General features: G+C 45.2%; 1 protein-coding gene and 1 pseudogene across 12 annotated transcripts in view; one reads left to right on the top strand and one right to left on the bottom strand.

Moving 5' to 3' along the window:
- The window catches only part of LOC135278032 (DNA repair and recombination protein RAD54B-like), a 70,618-nt gene extending 52,456 nt beyond the window's left edge, over positions 1-18,162 (bottom strand). For 8 of the 12 annotated variants that reach the window (XR_010345581.1, XR_010345582.1, XM_064384407.1 and 5 more), the window contains exons 1-7: positions 18,073-18,162; positions 17,416-17,547; positions 15,348-16,818; positions 14,549-14,803; positions 14,196-14,319; positions 9,126-9,195; positions 2,761-2,911 (exon numbers count right to left, since the gene is read on the bottom strand). Coding sequence is in view for 9 of the 12 variants with exons in the window: in XM_064384407.1 (XP_064240477.1) it covers positions 2,761-2,911; positions 9,126-9,195; positions 14,196-14,283 (309 nt within the window). In the remaining 3 variants the exon portion in view is untranslated. Of the gene's footprint in view, positions 1-25; positions 127-2,760; positions 2,912-9,125; positions 9,196-14,195; positions 14,320-14,548; positions 14,804-15,347; positions 16,819-17,415; positions 17,548-18,072 lie in introns of all 12 variants that reach the window. The other 4 variants (XR_010345583.1, XM_064384409.1, XM_064384411.1 and 1 more) reach the window with 2 other exon arrangements.
- LOC135278034 (NADH dehydrogenase [ubiquinone] 1 alpha subcomplex subunit 1-like) lies at positions 12,293-12,683 on the top strand (annotated as a pseudogene).
- Positions 18,163-19,867: the final 1,705 nt, after the last annotated feature.

Below are 19,867 nucleotides of genomic sequence, written 5' to 3'. Positions count from 1 at the left end.
GGAAAAGAGGTTTATTTTGGCTTACAGTTCTGCAGGCTGTACAGGAAGAATGGTGCCAACTTCTGCTTCTGATGAGGGCCTCCAGAAGCTTATAATCAGGGCAGAAGGTGAAGGGGAAACCTGTGTCTCAATGGCAAGAGAGAGAGTAAGAGAGTGGGGAGGTGCCACACTCTGTATAAATAACCAGATCTCACATGGACTCAGAGTGAGAACTCACTCATTACCGTGAAGACAGCATGAAGCCATTCATGAAGGATCCCCCCTACATGACCCAAACATCTCCAATGAGGCCCACCTCAAACACTGGAGGTCACATTTCAACATGAGGTTCTGAAGGGACAAATATCCAAACTCTATCAACACCGAAATAAAGCTGTATTTTAAAAAAGAAACAAAGAAACCTTATTAAGAAAACAAAAGCCTATGTTTTCTCCTTACAGTGTGCCAGAATTTTTACATTGGTAAGTGCTAACAATCTACTTGGGAAAGAAGCATAGGATAAAACAAACACATGCAGACAAAAAAAAGCAGAGTCAAAGATTAGCAGGTTTTTTCAACAACGAAAAAAGACAACCATTAAAAACCAGGCAAAGGGCTTCAATAGACATTTTTCCAAAGATAGACAAATGGCCAATAAGCACATGAAAAGATGCTTAGCCTCACTAGTCATTAAGGAAATACAAATCGGAACCACAGTGAAATTGTTGTTTTACTTCACACCTATCGAGATGGCAGTAACAAGAATTTTTTTTTAATGGAAAAATAACAAGTGTTCCTGAGGATGAAGATACTACAACCATCACACGTTCCTGGTGAAGACGTAAAATAGTACATGTATGAAAAAATAGTTTGATAGTTCAAAAGAAAGCTAATCACAGAATTACCATATTATTTAACAATTCCATTTCTAGTTATAACCCAAAAGAACTAAAACAGGAACACAAACAGAAACTTGGATGCCAGTGTTCACAGCAGCATTATTCACAATAGCCAAAAGGTGGAAACTGCTGAAATGTGCATCAAATGGATCAACGGATTGATAAACAAAATGTGGTAAAACCATATAAGATTACTCAACCATACAAAAAATTTAAGCTGAGATAGATGCTACAACATGGATGAACCTTGAAAATATTATGTTAAGTGAAATAAGCCAGACACAAAAGGACAAATATTATATGATTCCACTTCCATGAGATATCTAGGGTAGTCAGACTTATACAGACAGAAAGTAGAATAGTGGTTACTAGGAGCTGAGTGGACAGAACAGGGAGTTAATGTTTAATGGGTACAGAGTTTCTGTTTGGGGTAATGAAAAAGTTTTGGAAACGGATTGTGGTGATGGTAGCACAACAGTGTGAAAGTCATTAATGCCACTTAATTGTACACTTAAAAATGCTAAGATGGCAAATTTTATGCTATATATGTTTTACCACAATAAAAAAGAAGAGGGAAAAAATTAATAGACTTTAATCCCTATAGCATAAAAGAATCAGGGAATTGCAGAGTAGTAGAAAGTATGAATTCTCCATTTTATATGCCTTCTTTATACACCTTTACATACCTTTCATATGTATTAAGACCTTTGATCTTAGACCTAAGCTCAAAACATTCCTTTTTCTTAATAGTAAACAAGACATATTAAGACTGCCTTCAGTATTCACTTTTTTAGTTTGTTTGGAACAGAGTCTTTCTCAGCCACCCAGGCTGGAGTGCAGTGGCTCGATCTCAGCTCACTGCAACCTCTACTTCTCAGGTTCCAGCAATTCTCGTGCCTTAGCCTCCAGAGCAGCCGGGACTACAGATGCACACCACCATGCCCAGCTAATCTTTGTATTTTTACTAGAGAGGGGGTTTCACCATGTTGACCAGGCTGGTCTCAAACTCCTGACCTCAGGTAGCTGGAACTACAGGCACCCGCCAACACACCTAGCTAATTTTTGTATTTTTAGTAGAGACAGGGTTTCAACACGTTGGCCAGGCTGCTCTCGAACTCCTGACCTCGTGATCCACCTGCCTCAGTCTCCCAAAGTGCTGGAATTACAGGCGTGCACCACTGCGCCCGGCCAGCATTCACTTTTTATAGATAAAAATGAGAAGAAACGTTAGGAATAGTGATACAATCATTATGTATTTTTTCTCTTTAAATCACCTTATTTAAATAAGTTTTCACTTATTTATGTGGTAACTTTAAAAACAACACTGATTAGACTCTCCACCCATTCTCTCAAAGAGGTATTTAGTTACCATTACCAAAAGTTTATTTTATAGACCCAAGTTCATGTTATTCCATTGATGGATTGATTGAGACAGGGTCTTGCTCTGTTGCCCAGGCTGGAGTGCAGTGGCATAATCACAGGTCACTGCAGCCTTGACTTCTGAGGCTCAAGTGATTCTCCCACTTCAGCCTCCCAAATAGCTGATACTACAGGCACACACCACCACACCTTGCAAAATTTTTATTTTTTGTGGAGACAGGGTCTCACTATGTTACTCAGGCAGGTCTTGAACTCCTTAGCTCAAGTGATCCTCCCACCTCTACCCCGCAAGGTGCTAGGATTACAGGCATGAGCCACTGTGCCCAGCCTGTTATTCCTTTAAAAAAATATATGTAATCTTCATTTCCAAGGTTTTTGAAAGATGTTTTCAGAGATACTGATACAGTATCTCTGAAAACATCTCTTTAACTCTTTAAATGGCATTTTTAAAGCACACATGCTTCTCTATATTATCTATATTTTGAGTCCTTTTTTGTCTTACCTCAAATAATTTTATATCTGGATTCAGTTTTGTAATCTCTTCATTCAGACCTGGATTACTTCTTCCTGGAGGTATAAATTTTGGTTTTTTGAAGGAATTACCCTGCAATTGACTTGGTGCTGCAGATCGTCTCATATTCAGCAGTGGTGACCTGAAAAATACCCAAACCAGTAGCCATCCATGAATCTAATTACAATCACCCCCAAATACAAAAAGAGCTCAAAACTACAACTGAGATGGAGCAAGAACCCCTCTTAGGGTCCTGCCTGGCCCCCCAAACATAGAAACAAAGGAAAATCTTCAGTTCCTTCAAAGGCAATTCCAGGCACCTGGCTAGACCTGAGAAGTATATAAGTAATATGATTAGCAACAAGGTAACAGCTTAAAATAATGATGAGGGAAGTTAGAATGACAAAATGTTTGGACCCCTATAGAAACTAAAGGTAACATCTTAACATATGTCCTTGAGTTGTTTTTCAGAAATCCAGACCCCCACCAAATGAAAATACTGTCTACTGGCACACAGACCTCAGATTAGGGGAAACAGGACTGAAGTCTGCTATTCTTTGTTCTAAATTTCTTCTTCAGGGGCTTGGAAGAAGTCATACCCATAGGCCAGAGTACAACATTCCTTCCTGTCAATCCAAGTTTTTAGACAAAGCTTTACTTCCTTAACCAACCCCAAATCAGAGAATCTTTGAATTCATCTGACTCGTAAGCCCCCACTTCAAGATGTTTTGCCTTTTTAGGCCAAACCAATGATGCTTTGATTTATGACTCTGCCTGTAACCTCTGCCTCCCCATCTTTAAAAATCCTTACAGGTAAGCCATGAGAGTTTGGGTCTTAAGCTTTAGCTGCTCAATTCTCTTTGCTTGGCACCCTGCAATAAATGCCTCACTTTCTCTTGCTGCAAATCTCAATGTCTATGGACAGCCTTGCTATGCCGGGCAGGCATACTCAAGTTTGGTTTGATAATGCAACCATTGTAAAAAGGTAAAAGGGGCCAGGTGTGGTGGCTCATGCCTGTAATCCCAGTACTTTGAGAAGCTGAGTCAGGAGCTTCCCTTGAACCCAGGAGTTCGAGATCAGCCTAGGCAACATAGGGAGACCCTGTCTCTATTAAAAAGGTAACAGGAGCTTGGTGGTGCATGCCTGTAGTCTGAGCTACTCAGGAGGCTGAGGTGAGGGGATCCCTTAAGGTCGGGAGTTCAAAACCAGCCTGGGCAACACAGCAGCAAGACCTCAGAAAACAAGTTCGATAGCTAGTAAGATTTTATTTTTTATCAAGGGCTATTGAAAAGAATTTAAGATTTAAATTGAATGGTGATATGGTTTGGCTGTGTCACTATCCAAATCTCACACCTTGAATTGTAATAGTCCCTATGTGTCAAGGGCAAGGCCAGGTGGAGATAATTGAATCATGGGGGCAGTTCCCTCCATACTTTTCTCACGGTAGTGAATAAGTCTCACGAGATCTGATGGTTTTATAAATGGGAGTTCCCCTGCACAAGCACTCTTGCCTGCCGCCATGTAAGACGTCCCTTTGCTCTTCCTTTATCTTTTGACATGATCGTGAGGCCTCCTCAGCCATGTGGAACTGTGAGTCCATTAAACCTCTTTCCTTTATAAATTACTCAGTCTCAAAGATGTCTTTATTATTATTATCATTATTTGCTATGAGAATGCTTTATTAGGCAAATCGCATACTATAAAAATGCTTTAAAATGTAACAAGAGAAGATGTGAAGACACAAAGAACAAATGCATAATGACACATGGCAAGTATGTCTTAATTAGCAGTGAGAACAGACTAATACAAATGGTGTAAATGTAAGTATATATAATGTCAATTTTGATAACATTATACATTAATCATGATATCATCTTTAAAGTAATTTAAAGTGAAATTTCAGGCCGGGCAAGGTGGCTCACACCTGTAATCCCAGCACTTTGGGAGGCCGAGACAGGTGAATCCCGAGGTCAAGAGATGGAGATCATCTTGGCCAACATGGTGAAACTCTGCCTCTACTAAAAATACAAAAATTAGCTGGGAGAGGTCACGCACGCCTGCAGTCCCAGCTACTCAGGAGGCTGAGGCAGGAGAATCGCTTGAACCCAGGAAGCGGAGGTTGCGGTGAGCTGAGATTCCATCACTGCACTCCAGCCTGGTGACAGAGCAAGGCTCCATCTCAAAACACAAATAAAATAATAAATAAAAATTTCAAAATGTAAGGAAATACAATTTACATAAAAATATGAAAAATGTTGCTTTTCTATTCCTCATGCCTGTAATCCATAAACCACATGAGGGGAGCAATCTCATGCTTGTTTTCTCCACCGCTAATGACTACAATGTGTCTGGTAACAATGACAGATACATTACAATCACTAACAAATATTTGAAATGAATGAAATCTGGCAATTTAAAAGACATTTTTATAATTCAATTTGTTTTTACTATCCTATTTCATTTGAAAACAGTGGAATTTTTTAAAATATAAATCAAGAGACTAGAACCAGGTTTCCCAACTTTCGATCAACCCTATTTCCACTAGGAACTGGATAGGGGTTCAGATGGAAAACAAGAACATTACATACATACATCACGTTTCTGCAATGGATAGTAGCAAGCACTGCAATTCAAAACACCACCACAAAACACTATTTAATATAAGCCACCAGCAAGGATCAACATGATTACCAATGTTTTCTGTTTAACCCAGAAATTCCAATTCTGGCAATTTAACCTAAGGTCAAAGATAATACTCAAGTAACTATGTATGAGAATAACCATGCTGGGCAGGATGAGGTGGCTCACGCATGTAATCCCAGTACTTTAGAGGGCCAAGGCAGCTGGATCACCTGAGGTCGGGAGTTTGAGACCAGCCTGGCCAACATGGTGAAACCTCATCTCTACTAAAAATAAATAAATCTGAGGCCTTGCACAGTGGCTCATGCCTGTAATCCCAGCACTTTGGGAGGCCGAGGCGGCGGATCACCTGAGGTCGGGAGTTTGAGACCAGCCTGATCAACACAGAGACCCCATCTCTACTAAAAATAAAAAATTAGCTGGGTGTGGTGGTGCATGCCTGTGATCCCAGCTACTTGGGAGGCTAAGGCAGGAGGTAGAGTTGCGGTGAGCCGAGATCACGCCATCCTGCACTATACCCTGGGTAACAAGAGCGAAACTCTGTCTAAAAAAAAAAAAATCCAGGCGTGGCAGTACACACCTGTAATTGCAGCTACTCAGGAGGCTGAAGCATGAGAATCACTTCAACCCAGGAGGCAGAGGTTGCAGTGAGCGGAGATTGTGCTATCGCATTCCAGCCTGGGCAACAGAGCGAGACTGTCTCAGAAAAATAAATAAATAAACAAAAATAATCATGCTAGTATTACTTACAGTAGGGGGAGAAAAGGAAACGAGTATATGTCCATAATGAAGTACTAGATAAATTATGGTACAGCCACACAACTGAACACACTCTTCATATACCACCAAAACTGAGTCAGTACTGTTCCCCATGCTAGCCATGTTCTCTTTTTCTCTAGGCCTTGAACAAACGTTCCCTTATACAAAGTTGGGAATGCTTTTTCCCACTTTTCTTTGCCTGATTAATTCTACCTTATCCTTTAGGAGTCTTAACCATGAGCCCTCTTCATCTCTTCCCAAAGACTGGACTGGAGGACCTTCCTGTATGTGTACTACCGAAGTACTTTTCACACTGCAATGAAATTTGCCCTATCATTCTCCCTGAGCTATTAACTCAGGCATGAAATCTTACGTACAATTCATCACTATATCACCAGTACCAAATACACAGAAGGAGTTCAGTATTTGTTATGTGAATGATACCATTAATGGGGAGGACCACATTTTTAAAAAATGTTTAATGAGAAACATTTTTTGATAAATCAAAGGAAAAATGGCCACAAAACATGTTTGGCCTCATTCCAATTTTTAAAAAGGAAAAGAAAAAGAATAACGTGTTTATGTACATTTAAAAGACTAGAACAAAAAGGAGCATGAGGGAACTTGTTTGAGGTGACAGAATAATCTATATAAGATTGTAGTCTGGTTACGGGAGTGTATATACAGCTGTATATCAAAACATCAAAATGTACACATCTAATGGCACACTGTAAATTACACTGCTATAAAGTAGGTATGTTACATATTAAAATACACAATCATTTATAACATCCAGAAAAATACATGCCACAACATTAACCCTAATTATTTCTAGGTCTGGTTAGAATAACCAGTAATTTTTATTCTCTTCTGAGTTATTTCCTGTATATCTCACATTTTTTAAAATGAAAATGTTACCTTTGTAACAGGGAAAGTATCATTAATTCGATTTTTTAAATTACCATATTTCATCAGATCTAAAATGCCATCAACTGTAGGATATACTCTTGATTGTTAGTCCATATAGAAGACATTTTTTAGGCCGGGCGTGGTGGCTCACACCTGTAATCCAAGCACTTTGGAGGCCAAGGCGGGCGGATCACCCGAGGTCGGGAATTCAAGACCAGCTTGACCAACATGGTGAAACCTCGTCTTTAAAAAAAAAAAAAAAAAAAAAAGACATTCTTAAAATAAAAATGTTAAAAATAAAAAAATTTTTTATTGTAAGATGTACCATTGTTTTACCTATCCAAGAAAAAAAGTGTAGCTAATTAAACCATGATACACGATCACTGATGGTTAGATATTTCCCAATTTCATCAATGTTAAAATGATGAAACACATAAATATTGTATATAAAACCAGCCTTTGCATAGTTTGAGGAATGAGTAGTAGACATCACTCTCTCTTGTTTCTTGTTCAAGGACAAGAACCAGCAACAGAGTCTGTCTGCTGTTTCTGCTTTTCGATTTCCAACTACATTAGTTAGCAATTATTTCACGTCATGCCTTAAGTTGCTCCTTTGACTTTGACACTCAGGCTATACAGGTGGTTCCCAATTTAGGATGGTTTCACTTAGAATTCTTCGACTTTTAAGAAAGCCATAAGCATTCAGTAGAAGCTGTACAAGTAACCACACAACCGTCTGTGTTCATGATTTTGCCCAACTGTAGATTCAGGTAAGTGTTCTGAGCACGTTTAAGCTAGGCTAGCGCAGCCATAAAAAGGAGGCCGGGCGCGGTGGCTCAAGCCTCTAATCCCAGCACTTTGGGAGGCTGAGGCGGGTGGATCACGAAGTCAAGAGATCGAGACCATCCTGGTCAACATGGTGAAACCCCGTCTCTACTAAAAATACAAAAAAAAATTAGCTGGGCATGGTGACACGTGCCTGTAATCCCAGCTACTCAGGAGGCTGAGGCAGGAGAATTGCCTGCACCCAGGAGGCGGAGGTTGCGGCGAGCCGAGATCGCGCCATTGCACTCCAGCCTGGGTAACAAGAGCGAAACTCCGTCTCAATTAAATAAAAAAAAAAAAAAAAAAAAAAAGGAACGTGGGTGCAGCTGGAAGCTATTATCCTAAGCGAATTAAAGGAGGAAGAGATAATCAAATATTGCATGTTCTCACTTATAAATGGGAGCTAAACATTGGGTATTCATGAACATAAAAGATGGCAACAATAGACAGTGGAGACAAACAGAGAGGGGAGGAAATGAGCAGCAAGGGTTCAAAAACTGTCGGATATTACGCTCAGTACCTGGGTGACAAGATCAACCGTACCCAAACCTCAGCATCAGGTAATACACCGATGCAACAAACCTGCACCTGCACCCCCAATCTAAAATGAAAAGTTGAAATTATTTTTTTTTGATAACAAAGGCAGGCTAGCAGCTTTAAATACATTTTCGACTTAGGATATTTTCAACTTAGGATGGGTTTATCGGGAGGTCACCCCGTAGTAAGTCGAGAAGCATCTGTACCTACCTAGAAAATCTTTCATAAGGTTTTAAGAAATTAAAAGGTTTTAAGAAAATAAAAGAAAAACCTGACCAATGAAGAGATAAAAGCCCCTAAAGAAGGCGTACCGACAATCTCCAGGGCGCTCGCGGAGCATTCACCACCCCCCGTCCCGGCCCTGGGGAAGGGGAAGGAGCTTCCCAGTGCCGGAGTGAGAGAGAAACCCAAACGCCACAGGAGCCTGCGCGCAACGACTGCAGGGGCGACCCCGGGGGCCTCTACCCAGAACCACCCCTCGCACACAAACGCACACCACCAAGACCCCACCGCCCGCCAGTCGCTACGGGACCCCCCGGGGCCAACAGCTCGGGCGACCCTCGCACTTCAAACCAAAGCGGCAGCCCTGCAGGAGGCCACCTCGGTCGCTCCTGCCGCCTTCCCTCCCTCCTCCCTTGGAGGCCTGCTCCCGCACCACTCGCTGCATTGTCCCGCACGAACCTACAGGATGTCACAGCCTCCAGAGCTTCCCCGTCCAGGACGCACCGGCGAAAATCTGACAGAAACCACCGGCCCTGCAAAGAATAACGTCTGGCAACCAACGGTCCCCTTGCCGCCGGAGAAGCTCAAGGCTCCCGCCTCGGCGCAGCCAATCACGGACGAGCACGCTGCGCGTGCGCACTACCTAGCCGCTGCGACGCCCCGTTCAGCCTGACTCCGATTGGACACCCTTACTGCAACACTGCGCGTGTATCTTTGCGTTTCCCTTTGCATGCTCCCAAGTTTGATTCTAGTTTACGGTTCAATTAAAAAATACTGGTTTAGTGCCACTGTCAGACACGGCTACAGACCTTAGCATCTGCGTGGACAAATAATAAATAAGTTATGATTCGGTGTGTGCGATAATAGAAATGCGTGCATCGCAGAGGTACCGATTATCCTACTGGTTATTCATGCATCCGAAAAAGCATTGATTTACTGTTGCCTGCAGGATATTTTTCAAACTCTTTGTTAGGTCCTGGAAATATACAAATGAATACATGATTACTAGGCCCTCAGAAAAGGGGAGCCGCCTCCGGATTTAGAAAAGCATTAAAGTTAAGTAGGAAAGTGACATCATTCAATCAGTATTTACTGAGCAACTTCTAAGTGCTAGGCGATGACACAGTCAACTGTCCCTGAAAAACGGTGTTAGAAACGCTAATCAGGGAAAATGGTTAAAGGCTGTTTATTGAGTTTTATCCAACAGTTTGACAACAAGTAAAAGCTAAAAAATATGAAGTGTTAAATGAAGATGTGAAACAATGGAAACTTGGGCTGCTGGTAAGAGTGTAAATAGGTATAGCCATTTAAAAGTGTAATTTGAGGCTGGGCGCGGTGGCTCACGCCTGTAATCCCAGTCCTTTGGAAGGCTAAGCGGGCGGATCACTTGAGGTTAGGAGTTGGAGACAATCTTGGCCAACATGGTGAAACCTTGTCTCTACTAAAAATACAAAAATTAGCTGGGCATGGTGGCACGTGCCTGTAATCCCAGCTACTCAGGAGGCTGAGGCAGGAGAATTGCCTGAACCCAGGAGGCGGAGGTTGCGGTGAGCCGAGATCGCGCCATTGCACTCCAGTCTGGGTAACCAGAGCAAAACTCCGTCTCAAAAAAAAAAGAAGCCTTTTCTTGAGCTTCAAGTTAGTTACAATTAAGAAAAAGGAATTGTAATTAAAAATTTAAGGCCAGGCATGGTGGCTCATGCCTGTAATCCCAGCACTTTGGGAGGCTGAGGCAGGTAGATCACAAGGTCAAGAGATTGAGACCATCCTGGCCAACATAGTGAAACCCTACCTCTACTAAAAATACAAAAATTAGCTGGGCATGGTGGTATACACCTATAGTCCCAGCTACTTGGGAGGCTGAGGCAGGTAGATCACAAGGTCAAGAGATTGAGACCATCCTGACCAACATAGTGAAACCCTACCTCTACTAAAAATACAAAAATTAGCTGGGCATGGTGGTATACACCTATAGTCCCAGCTACTTGGGAGGCTGAGGCAGGAGAATCATTTGAACCCACAACGCAGAGGTTGCAGTAAACCAGGATGGTGCTACTGCACTCCAGCCTGATGACAGAGCAAGATCCATCTAAAAAAAAAACAAATTATTTTTTGAAAAGCCTTTTTAGTTCCCCTAAGAGGTTGTTACCCCAGAGAACATAACAAAATGGTCACATCTGTCTTGGTACCCTTCCATCTCCTTCCCTTTGCTCCCATCTCTCAGAGAATGAGATGTCCCCCATTCTCCCAACCTGGGCCCTAACATCCCACCTCAACCTCCCTTTGTCATGAATGCCATTGCATACAGTTGGTACCATTTGCAAGGACTGCTGCTGTACCCGTGAGCCCTCAGCTCGCTACATTTTTATATCAGTGAGGATACTTCATAAGGTCACTGTGATACTTGCATGGAGTTAATTGATTTAATGCTTCTAGCACTCACCACGTTCCTTTGCACATAGTAGGGATTCAATAAAGGAATGTATTACCAGTCTCCTTCCCCCCAGCTCCACCTAGAGCACCTAGAGCTAATGGTTAGATTACTAAGCACAGAATCTTTGAGAGGAGATTTCTTAGTACAAGTGTCTCATATAAGAGGGAAAACACGGTGTGTTTTGACTGAGTCCCAGCTACTTGGGAGGCTGAAGCAAGAGAATTGCTTGAACCTGGGAGGCGGAGGTTGCAGTGAGCCAAGATTGCACCATTACATTCCAGCCTGAGTGACAACAGGGAAATGTTGTCTATATATATATATATATTTATTTATTTATTATATAGAAACAGGTACTCAATACTCATTCAGATTTAAGTAATCCTGCCTTGTATTTAGGTAATTCCTTCCAGTGTTTTTGTGTGGTGGGTGGAGGGGGATAAGACTTCAGGAGGTTAAGAACAACTGTGAGGGGGCAGGGTTTCTAAGGAAGAATAAGGAACAGTTTGCTTGGTGAACTGCCTTGTGGGAGGGGAGCTTAAAAGGGAATGAAACATTTGGTAAACATTGTTTCTAATTCTTTGGGAAGAGTTAGCAGAAACCTTTAAGGTTTCCATTTGTCCCTTCCCTTGTCTTCCCACCCAGCAGCCATAGCCCTTTTCATCTTTAGTCTTTTCTTCTGTTTTTGAGACAAGGTCTCACTCTGTTGTCCAGGCCGCAGTGCAGTGGCGCGGTCATGTCTCACTGCAGCCTCAACCTCTCAAGCTCAAGCAATCCTCCCACCTCAGCGTCCCGAGTAGTTGGGACTACAGGCAGGCACCACCATGTCCCACGCCCGGCTAATTTTTGTATTTTCTTATAGAGATGGGTTTTCGCCATGTTTCCCAGCCCGGTCTCAAACACCTGGGCTCAAGCGATCTTCCCGCCTCAACCTCCCAACCTGCTGGGAATACAGGCATGAGCCACCGTGCCTGGCCAGGTAAAATTAATTTTTACTAAAACCTGTTTTTGAAAGCAGCTTTAGGTTCACAGAAAAACTGAGTAGAAAGTATAGAGTTGGCTGGGCATCAGGGCTCAAGCTTGTATTCCCAGCACTTTGGGATGCCAAGGCAGGCGGATCATGAGGTCAGGAGTTCAAGACCAGCCTGGTCAAAATGGTAAAACCCAGTCTCTACTAAAAATACAAAAATTAGGAAGCTCCGTCACCTTTCAAGGACCCAGAAGTAGGGTTTTGGCCTAGGTAACCGGGCAGAGATGTGGTTCGAGATACTCCCTGGACTCGCCGCCATGGGCATGTGCTTGCTTATTCCAGGACTGTCTACTGCGTACATCCACAGGTTCACTAACGGCGGCAAGGAAAAAAGGGTTGCTCATGTTTTGTATCCATGGAATTTGATGGAAAGAGATAGGCGCATCTCTGGAGTTGATCTTATAAGTCAAAGGGTTTGGAGAATATTGATTAAAGAAGCATTTTCCTAATTGATGAAAAAATAACTCAGTTATGGTCATCTACCCCTGCTAGAAGATTATACAGTATATTATGTAGCATGCAGTGTGTTATGTAGTGCTTAATAAAAATAAAATGAAAAAAAAAAATACAAAAATTAGCCAGGTGTGGTGCCACACGCCTGTAGTCCCAGCTTCCCAGCTCCTTGGGAGGCTGAGGCAGAAGTATTGCTTGAACCCGGGAGGTGGGGGTTGCAGTAAGCTTAGACTGCACCATTGCACTCCAGCCTGGGTGACAAGATCAAAAATCCATCTTAAAAAAAAGAGAGAAAATACAGAGTTCACATATACGCCCTGCCTCTCTTCGTGCACAGCCTCCCCCCTATCCACATCCCCACCAGACGGGTGTGTTGGTTACAATGGAGGAGCCCATTGTGACCTGACAATCACTCAAAGCCCACAGCTGACCCACCCTTGACATTGCACATCCATTGGGTTTAGACAGATGGATGTCACACATCCACCATTACAGTATCCTTCAGAACAGTGTCACTGCCCTAACAACCCTCTGTGCTCTGCCTAGTCATCTGCCCCACTTTTTTTTTTTTTTTTTTGAGATGGGGTCTCACTCTGTTGCCCAGCTTACTGCAGCCTCCAACTTCTGGGTTCAAGCTATCCTCCCATCTCAGCCTCCCGAATAGCTGGGACTACAGGCACGTGCCGCCGCACCCAGCTAATTTTTGTATTTTCTGTAAAGATGGGTTTCTGCCATATTGCCCAGGCTGGTCTTGAGCACCTGGGCTCAAGACATCCTCCCCTTTTGGCCTCCCAAACTGCAGGGATTATAGGCATGAGCCATCCATGTCCAGATTTTTTTTTTTTTTTTTTTTTTTTAGACAGAATCTCACTATGTCACCTAGGCCTGAATGCAGTGGACTGATCTCAGTTCACTGCAATCTTTGCCTCCTGATCCAAATGATTCTCATGCCTCAGCCTCCTGAGGAGGTGGGATTACAGGTGTGCACCGCCACACCCAGCTCATTTTTCCATTTTTAGTAGAGACAAAGTTTTACCGTGTTGGCCAGGCCGGTCTGGAACTGCTGGCCTCAAGTGATCTGCCAGCCTTGACCTCCCAAAGTACTGAGATTACAGGTGTGCCTGGCCTCAGCCGCAGTTTTCTATTTCTGCAAAAACATCATTGGGATTTCAGTAAGAATGGCACTGAATATGTTACTTTGTGGTGCTTTGTATTCTAACAACAGCAAGTTTTAAAATCAATAAACACTTCCCATTTTTAGGTATTCTTTAATTGTTATCTGACCTCAGGTGATCTGCCTGCCTTCGCCTCCCAAAGTGCTGGGATTACAGGCATGAGCCACCTTGCCTGGCCTTTTTTTTCCCTTGACATTGAGTCACACTCTGTTGCCCAGTCTGGAGTGCTATGGCATGATCTTGGCTCACTGCAACCTCCACCTGCCAGGTTCAAGCGATTCTCCTGCCTCAGTCTCCTAAGGAGCTGGGATTACAGCGGCCTACCACCATGCCCAGCTAGTTTTTGTAGCTTTTAGTAGATATGGGGTTTCACCATCTTGGCCAGGTTAGTCTTGAACTCCTGACATTGTAATCCACCCGCTTAGGCTGAGGTGACACACTTACCTGTCAGCGGCTGCAGCTGGACCAGAGCAAGGCCAGAGCCTGTGGCCAACACACGGAAGTGGCTGAGAGTCTTCTTGACACCTTCCATGATGTCCTTTCAGGATGGGGCCTTCACTGGAACTGACTGTGGTGCCAGCCAAGAGGGAACAAGCATTGCAGAGGCGTAGCAGCTATACCCAGACCTTCCCTGCGCCCAACAGACTCTGGGCAGGGCCACAGTATAGGCAGTGGTCACTTGCCTGTTTTAGGGGACAGGAGAGCCAGCCATCCCAAATCCATACCCCTGACTCCTCTCCGTAGGAGTACTATATCTAGAAGCATCCCTCCTCTTCTCTGCCCAGACCCGGACTCACAAGATTGACCCCATCAAGGTGTTCCAGTTTCAGGGCGGTCTGGATCTTGCCCTCAGAAGTAGCTGGGATCCCATTAGTGACAGCACTGAGAAAGGGGCAGGAGGAGATCACATCATGGCTTGCTGGGACCTCCCCACCACCCCTCACCAGTAGGTGGCTGTGGGCGTCTGGGCTCTCCGTGCATGAAGGAAGAACTTCTGGAGGCGACTAGTCGTCTGGGGACAGCTGGAGAGGAGTACAAGCCCAGAGGTCTCCCTGGAGTAAGGAGACAAATCGCACAAGGTAAAGTCCCTTAGACTCACCCACTAAAAAGGAGGCTCTTAGGAAGCAACACTGACCTGCTTCAGGCCAAACACTAACACCAGGACTATCACTTAGACCACCTCCTGAGAAACAAGTAAGGTTTCCCCTTGTTTGATATGATAACAAGACTATGTAGCTCAATGTGGTTCTCATTTTGCCCCAGCCCCCAGGGAGCTCAGAGCCAATATCATAACGATTGTCCACCATGTGCCAGAACTCTTCTAGAAATTCTGCATATATTAGCTGTATGGACCTCACCTAACAGTAGAGGAAAGCAAAATCCAAGACACAGCTTTTAGGAAGGTCTAGAAAGTGCCTGATCTGGCCAGGCACAGTAGTGGCTCAGACCTGTAATCCCAGCACTTTGGGAGGTCGAAGCTGGTGGATTGCTTGAGCTCAGGAGGTTGAGACTATCCTGGAAACATGGCAAAACCCTGTCATGTTGCCACCATAGCCAGGCAAAATATAGAAATTAGCTGGCTGTGGTGGCACCCACCTGTAATCCCAGCTACTCAGGAGGCCGAGGTGGGAGGATGGCTTCAGCCTGGGAGACAGAGGTTGCAGTGAGCTGAGATGGCAGCCCTGCACTCCAGCCTGGGTTACAGAGTGACACCCTGGAAAGAAAAGAAAAGAAAGAAAAGGGAAGGGAAGGGAAGGGAGGGGAGGCGAGCGGATGGGGAGGATGTGTTTGGTGATTGTTCCCAACTCTGTGAATGTTCTAAAATGTACTAAAAAACCCCTGAACTGTATGCTTTAGGTGTGTTAATTGCATGGTATGTGAATGACCTTGACACAGATGTGATTAAAAACAACAGAAATCAGCTAGAGGTGCATGGTGGCTGCCCTTAGACTCGGCCAGTGTGCTCATTTGCCACAGTCTCCACCTCCCCCTGTTACTCCCTGACGCTGCACCTTGGGGCCAGGTCCATTTAGCACAGCATTTCCAGCTCTGTTCCTCACACCCTGCTGCTTCCCCTCACCAACTTTACACCTATCCTGCCCTAGAGGAAGTTAATTTAGTGACAGTCTCTGTGAAGACAGTCAGTAGGTGCAAAAAGCCAAAGAAAGGTGCCCCGGCTGTGTTTCTGAAAGGAGACTGCGACATGGTCACTGCAAAGGTGAACTCCCACTTTGGCCTTTCCTGAAGCCAGGAAGTTGTTGCTCCTCATGCTGAAGGAGCTTTATGGCTGGGGGGCCTTCCTGATGAGGCTATGGGCTCGTGGAGGGTAGGCTATGTCTGTTTCCTCTGTGTCCATTACATAACGTCAACCACATGAGGAAGGAAAAACCCTACAAGGAAAGGAAAATATTCTCTCCCTTCTCAATAGTTGAGACCAACTGTTCAGAGACGAAAGAAAAGGAATTGAATATTTTGCATGTAGACATTAGGAGATCTTCAAAATCCAAAAGCTATTTCAGATTTTGAAATTACAAATGACTGAAAACCACCATGGCACCTGTAAACCTATGTAACAAACCTGCACAATCTACACATGTACCCCAGAACTTGAGTATAATAAAAAAAATTATAGAAAAAGAAACTACAAATGAAAGTGCTGTTGAAGTGTTGTTACCAGTTTAAATAGCTAGGAAACTAAATATGAATCTCTATAACCCATCTAGACAAAAGCACTTTTCTTTTTAAAAGAGGAAGAAGTTTTGGGGACCAAAAGTGAGAAAACCTCTGTGAATGATCCCTAGCCATGACTGGCTCATGCTCAGAATTCTGAATGATCCCCAGCCGTGATTGGCCCCTGCTTTGCTCTGATGTCATGAAAAGCCTTTGTGATGGAATCACAGGGAGGGCCTATATAAGGCCCTGGCTGGGTCATGGTTTTTGGTCTAAGATATCCCTGGAAGCTTCTTTGGTGACCTGTGGATTCAGACCAGCGATTGCGATTTGCGAGTTGTGTGGTGTGTGTGTGTGTGTGCGTTTGCGTGCGTGTGTGTGTTGTATCTGTGTGTTTCTGTGTGTGGAGGGGGTTGGGTGTGGGGGGGGTGTTTGGGGTGGGGGGTGTTTGGGGTGGGGGGTGTTTGGGGTGGGGGAGGGTTTCTGTGGGAGGGGTGTTGGTGTTTTTCTAGTTAGCATTGTTAGTGTAGTTAGTATAGTCATTATCGTTGCTTAGTATTTTAGTGTACTTTGGTATAGTCAGTATTGTTGCTTAATATTTTAGCATAGTTAGTATAGTCAATATTGTTGCTTAGTATTTAGTCGTGTAGTTAGTGTAGTAGTGTAGTTAGTGTAGTGTAGTTATCTGCCCCCATCAGTCACCATGGGGCAGATATTGGCCCACACCCCACCTGAGCGGGGGCTACGATATTATGAAATAGCGCACCTCATCGGCAGTGGTGCCTTCGGCGAGGTGAAGCTGGCCCACCACTTGCTGACTGGCACCCAGGTGGCCGTGAAAACCACCCGCAAAACTGGCGCCAGCGTCGCCATTAGCGAGACAGAGCTGACTATTTTAAAATCTGTGCACCACACCAACATCATAGAATTATACCAAATAATTAACACCACAGAGGCATGCCACTTAGTAATGGAATTCGCATCAGGAGGAGACCTGCACCACTGGCTGCAGAGCAACTTCATGATGGAGGAGGAGGCCCGGGCCATGTTTCAACAGATGCTGTCAGCAATGCAGTACTGCCATGCTAGGAGAATAGCACACCGAGACCTGAAGCCGGAGAACATCCTGTTGGACGGTGAAGGAAAGATCAAGATCGCCGACTTTGGGTTAGCGACAACTTACGATGAGGGGCAGTGGCTGACAACATGTTGTGGCACCCCCTTGTACATGGCCCCAGAAGTCATCCTGGATGAGTTCTACCAATGCCCCGCCATGGATGTTTGGAGCCTAGGCGTCACCTTGTACGAGATGATGTCCAGGCGTCAGCCCTTCTTCTCAAAGTATCATACGGTCCTCAAACAAAAAATTCAATCTGGAAGGTATGTTTGCCCGGCCTTTTTTTCGGAAGGCCTTAAAAGTCTAATGAAGAAACTGCTAATCAGAGATCCCAGGGAGCGGCCCACAGTACAGGAAATTCTGGGGGACCCGTGGGTCAGCAATGGCCAGCAGTTGCCTGTAACAGCTCACGAAGAGCAAATCCTGCACCCAAACCCTGAAACGATGAAGCTCTTGGTGGCCGCGGGATTCAGGGCTAAGAAAGTCACCAAGGCAATTAAAAACAACTTATATAATTATCCCATGGCCACCTACCTTATTTTTGATAGCATAAGAAAGCGAGCCACCAACAGACTACAGGCCCTTGCTCCTGGGGATTGCACCTGTTCTCCATCCACTCAAGGTTCCAGTTCACCTGCCAGCCCACAAGGTTCCAGTTCACCTGCTGGCCTGAAGAGGAAGGCAGAGAGTTTTAATCCAGACCCCCAGCATGCCCCCATGGCCTCCCCGACCATCAAGAGCTCCATCAGCAATTGTGGAGATTTAGAAACCTCAGCTCAACAAGCCCTCCAGCATGACTCCGTGGCCTCCTCCATTGAGAACTCCATCGGCAGTGGTGGGGATTCAGAAACCTTGCATGAGCAAGCCCTCCAGCATGACCGTGTGGCCTCCTCCATTGGGAGCTCCAACAGCAGTGGTGGGGATTCAGAAACCTTGTGTGAGCAAGCCCTCCAGCATGACCGTGAGGCCTCCTCCATTGGGAGCTCCAACGGCAGTGGTGGGGATTCAGAAACCTCCGCTGAGGAAGCCCTCCAGCCTGACCCCGTGGCCTCCTCCATCTGGTACTCCATCGTCAGTGGCGGGGATTTAGAAACCTTGCCTGAACAAGCCCTCCAGCCTGACCCCGTGGCCTCCTCCATCTGGTACTCCATCGGCAGTGGCGGGGATTCAGAAACCACGGCTGAGCAAGCCCTCCAGCCTGACCCCGTGGCCTCCTCCATCTGGTACTCCATCGGCAGTGGTGGGGATTTAGAAACTTCGGCTGAGCAAGCCCTCCAGCCTGACCGCGTGGCCTCCTCCATTGGGAGCTCGAACGGCAGTGGTGGGGATTTAGAACCCTCAGCTCAGCAAGCCCTCCAGCCTGACCGCGTGGCCTCCTCCATTGGGAGCTCCATCGGCAGTGGTGGAGATTTACAAACCTCGGCTCAGCAAGCCCTCCAGGGTGACCTCGTGACCGCAGCCTCCATCGAGTGCTCCAAGGGCAGTGAAGATTTAGAAACTTTGGCTCAACAAGCCCACCAGCACGACCTCATGGCCGCCTCCTCCCCCCAGAGCACCACCCAGAGAACCCTGGCTCAACAATCATCACAGGAAGCCAGCGACCTCCAAGCTAGGCAGCCCGAGGCTGTGTTGGCTCAGCCAACAAGAGGCCGGGGCTGCCGCAGAGCTGCCAGGCGATGCATTTCAATACTAATGAGATGCTTCTGCCTGTGCCCACCCAAGAGAAGAAGCCGCTCAACATAGTTGGGCGGCTGATAAAATCAGGAAGGTGGGGCGGTGAAGCCGCACTTCTTGCATTTTACTCTATTTATTCTGTCTTTATTAGTATTGTTTTAATTGGCAAATCATGCTTGTACATTCATGGGATGCAGTGTGAGGATTAGATAGATGTGTGCACCGTGAAATGAGGAAATCCCACTACTCAGCATCTCCACCACCTCAGAGAGACCAATTCCACGTGATGCCCCAGAAGTGTCGATCTGAACAAGTTGACCCCACTGAAGAAGCCAGTAGATGGATGGTGAGCCGGGGCCAGAGAGTGGCAGAGGGAGGGAATGGGGGGTGTCGGTCAAAGGACCAAAGTCTAGACAGGAGGAAGAGGTTATGGCTCTCGTGCACAGCAGGGTAACCAGAGTCAATAAGAATGTATTGCATTTCGCAAAACAGGTCCACGTCAAATGTGTGCATTTAGAATGGCGAGGACGAAGGCCCTGAGGTCCAGGAACATTGAAACCTGACAGTGGATGCCAATGGCTGTGGGGAGGAGTCAGGTGAGACGCCCATGTTGGAGCAACGTCGGAGCCTGCAGCACTTCTCTGCTCAAGAATCA

Source organism: Aotus nancymaae, unplaced genomic scaffold (genome assembly GCF_030222135.1).
Source record: "Aotus nancymaae isolate 86718 unplaced genomic scaffold, 86718_ANA_hifiasm-v0.15.2.pri h1tg000036l, whole genome shotgun sequence".
NCBI classification, from domain to species: domain Eukaryota; kingdom Metazoa; phylum Chordata; class Mammalia; order Primates; family Aotidae; genus Aotus; species Aotus nancymaae.
The sequence above is the reverse complement of the archived record's forward strand: the minus strand, read 5'-3'. Positions and strand labels throughout refer to the sequence as shown.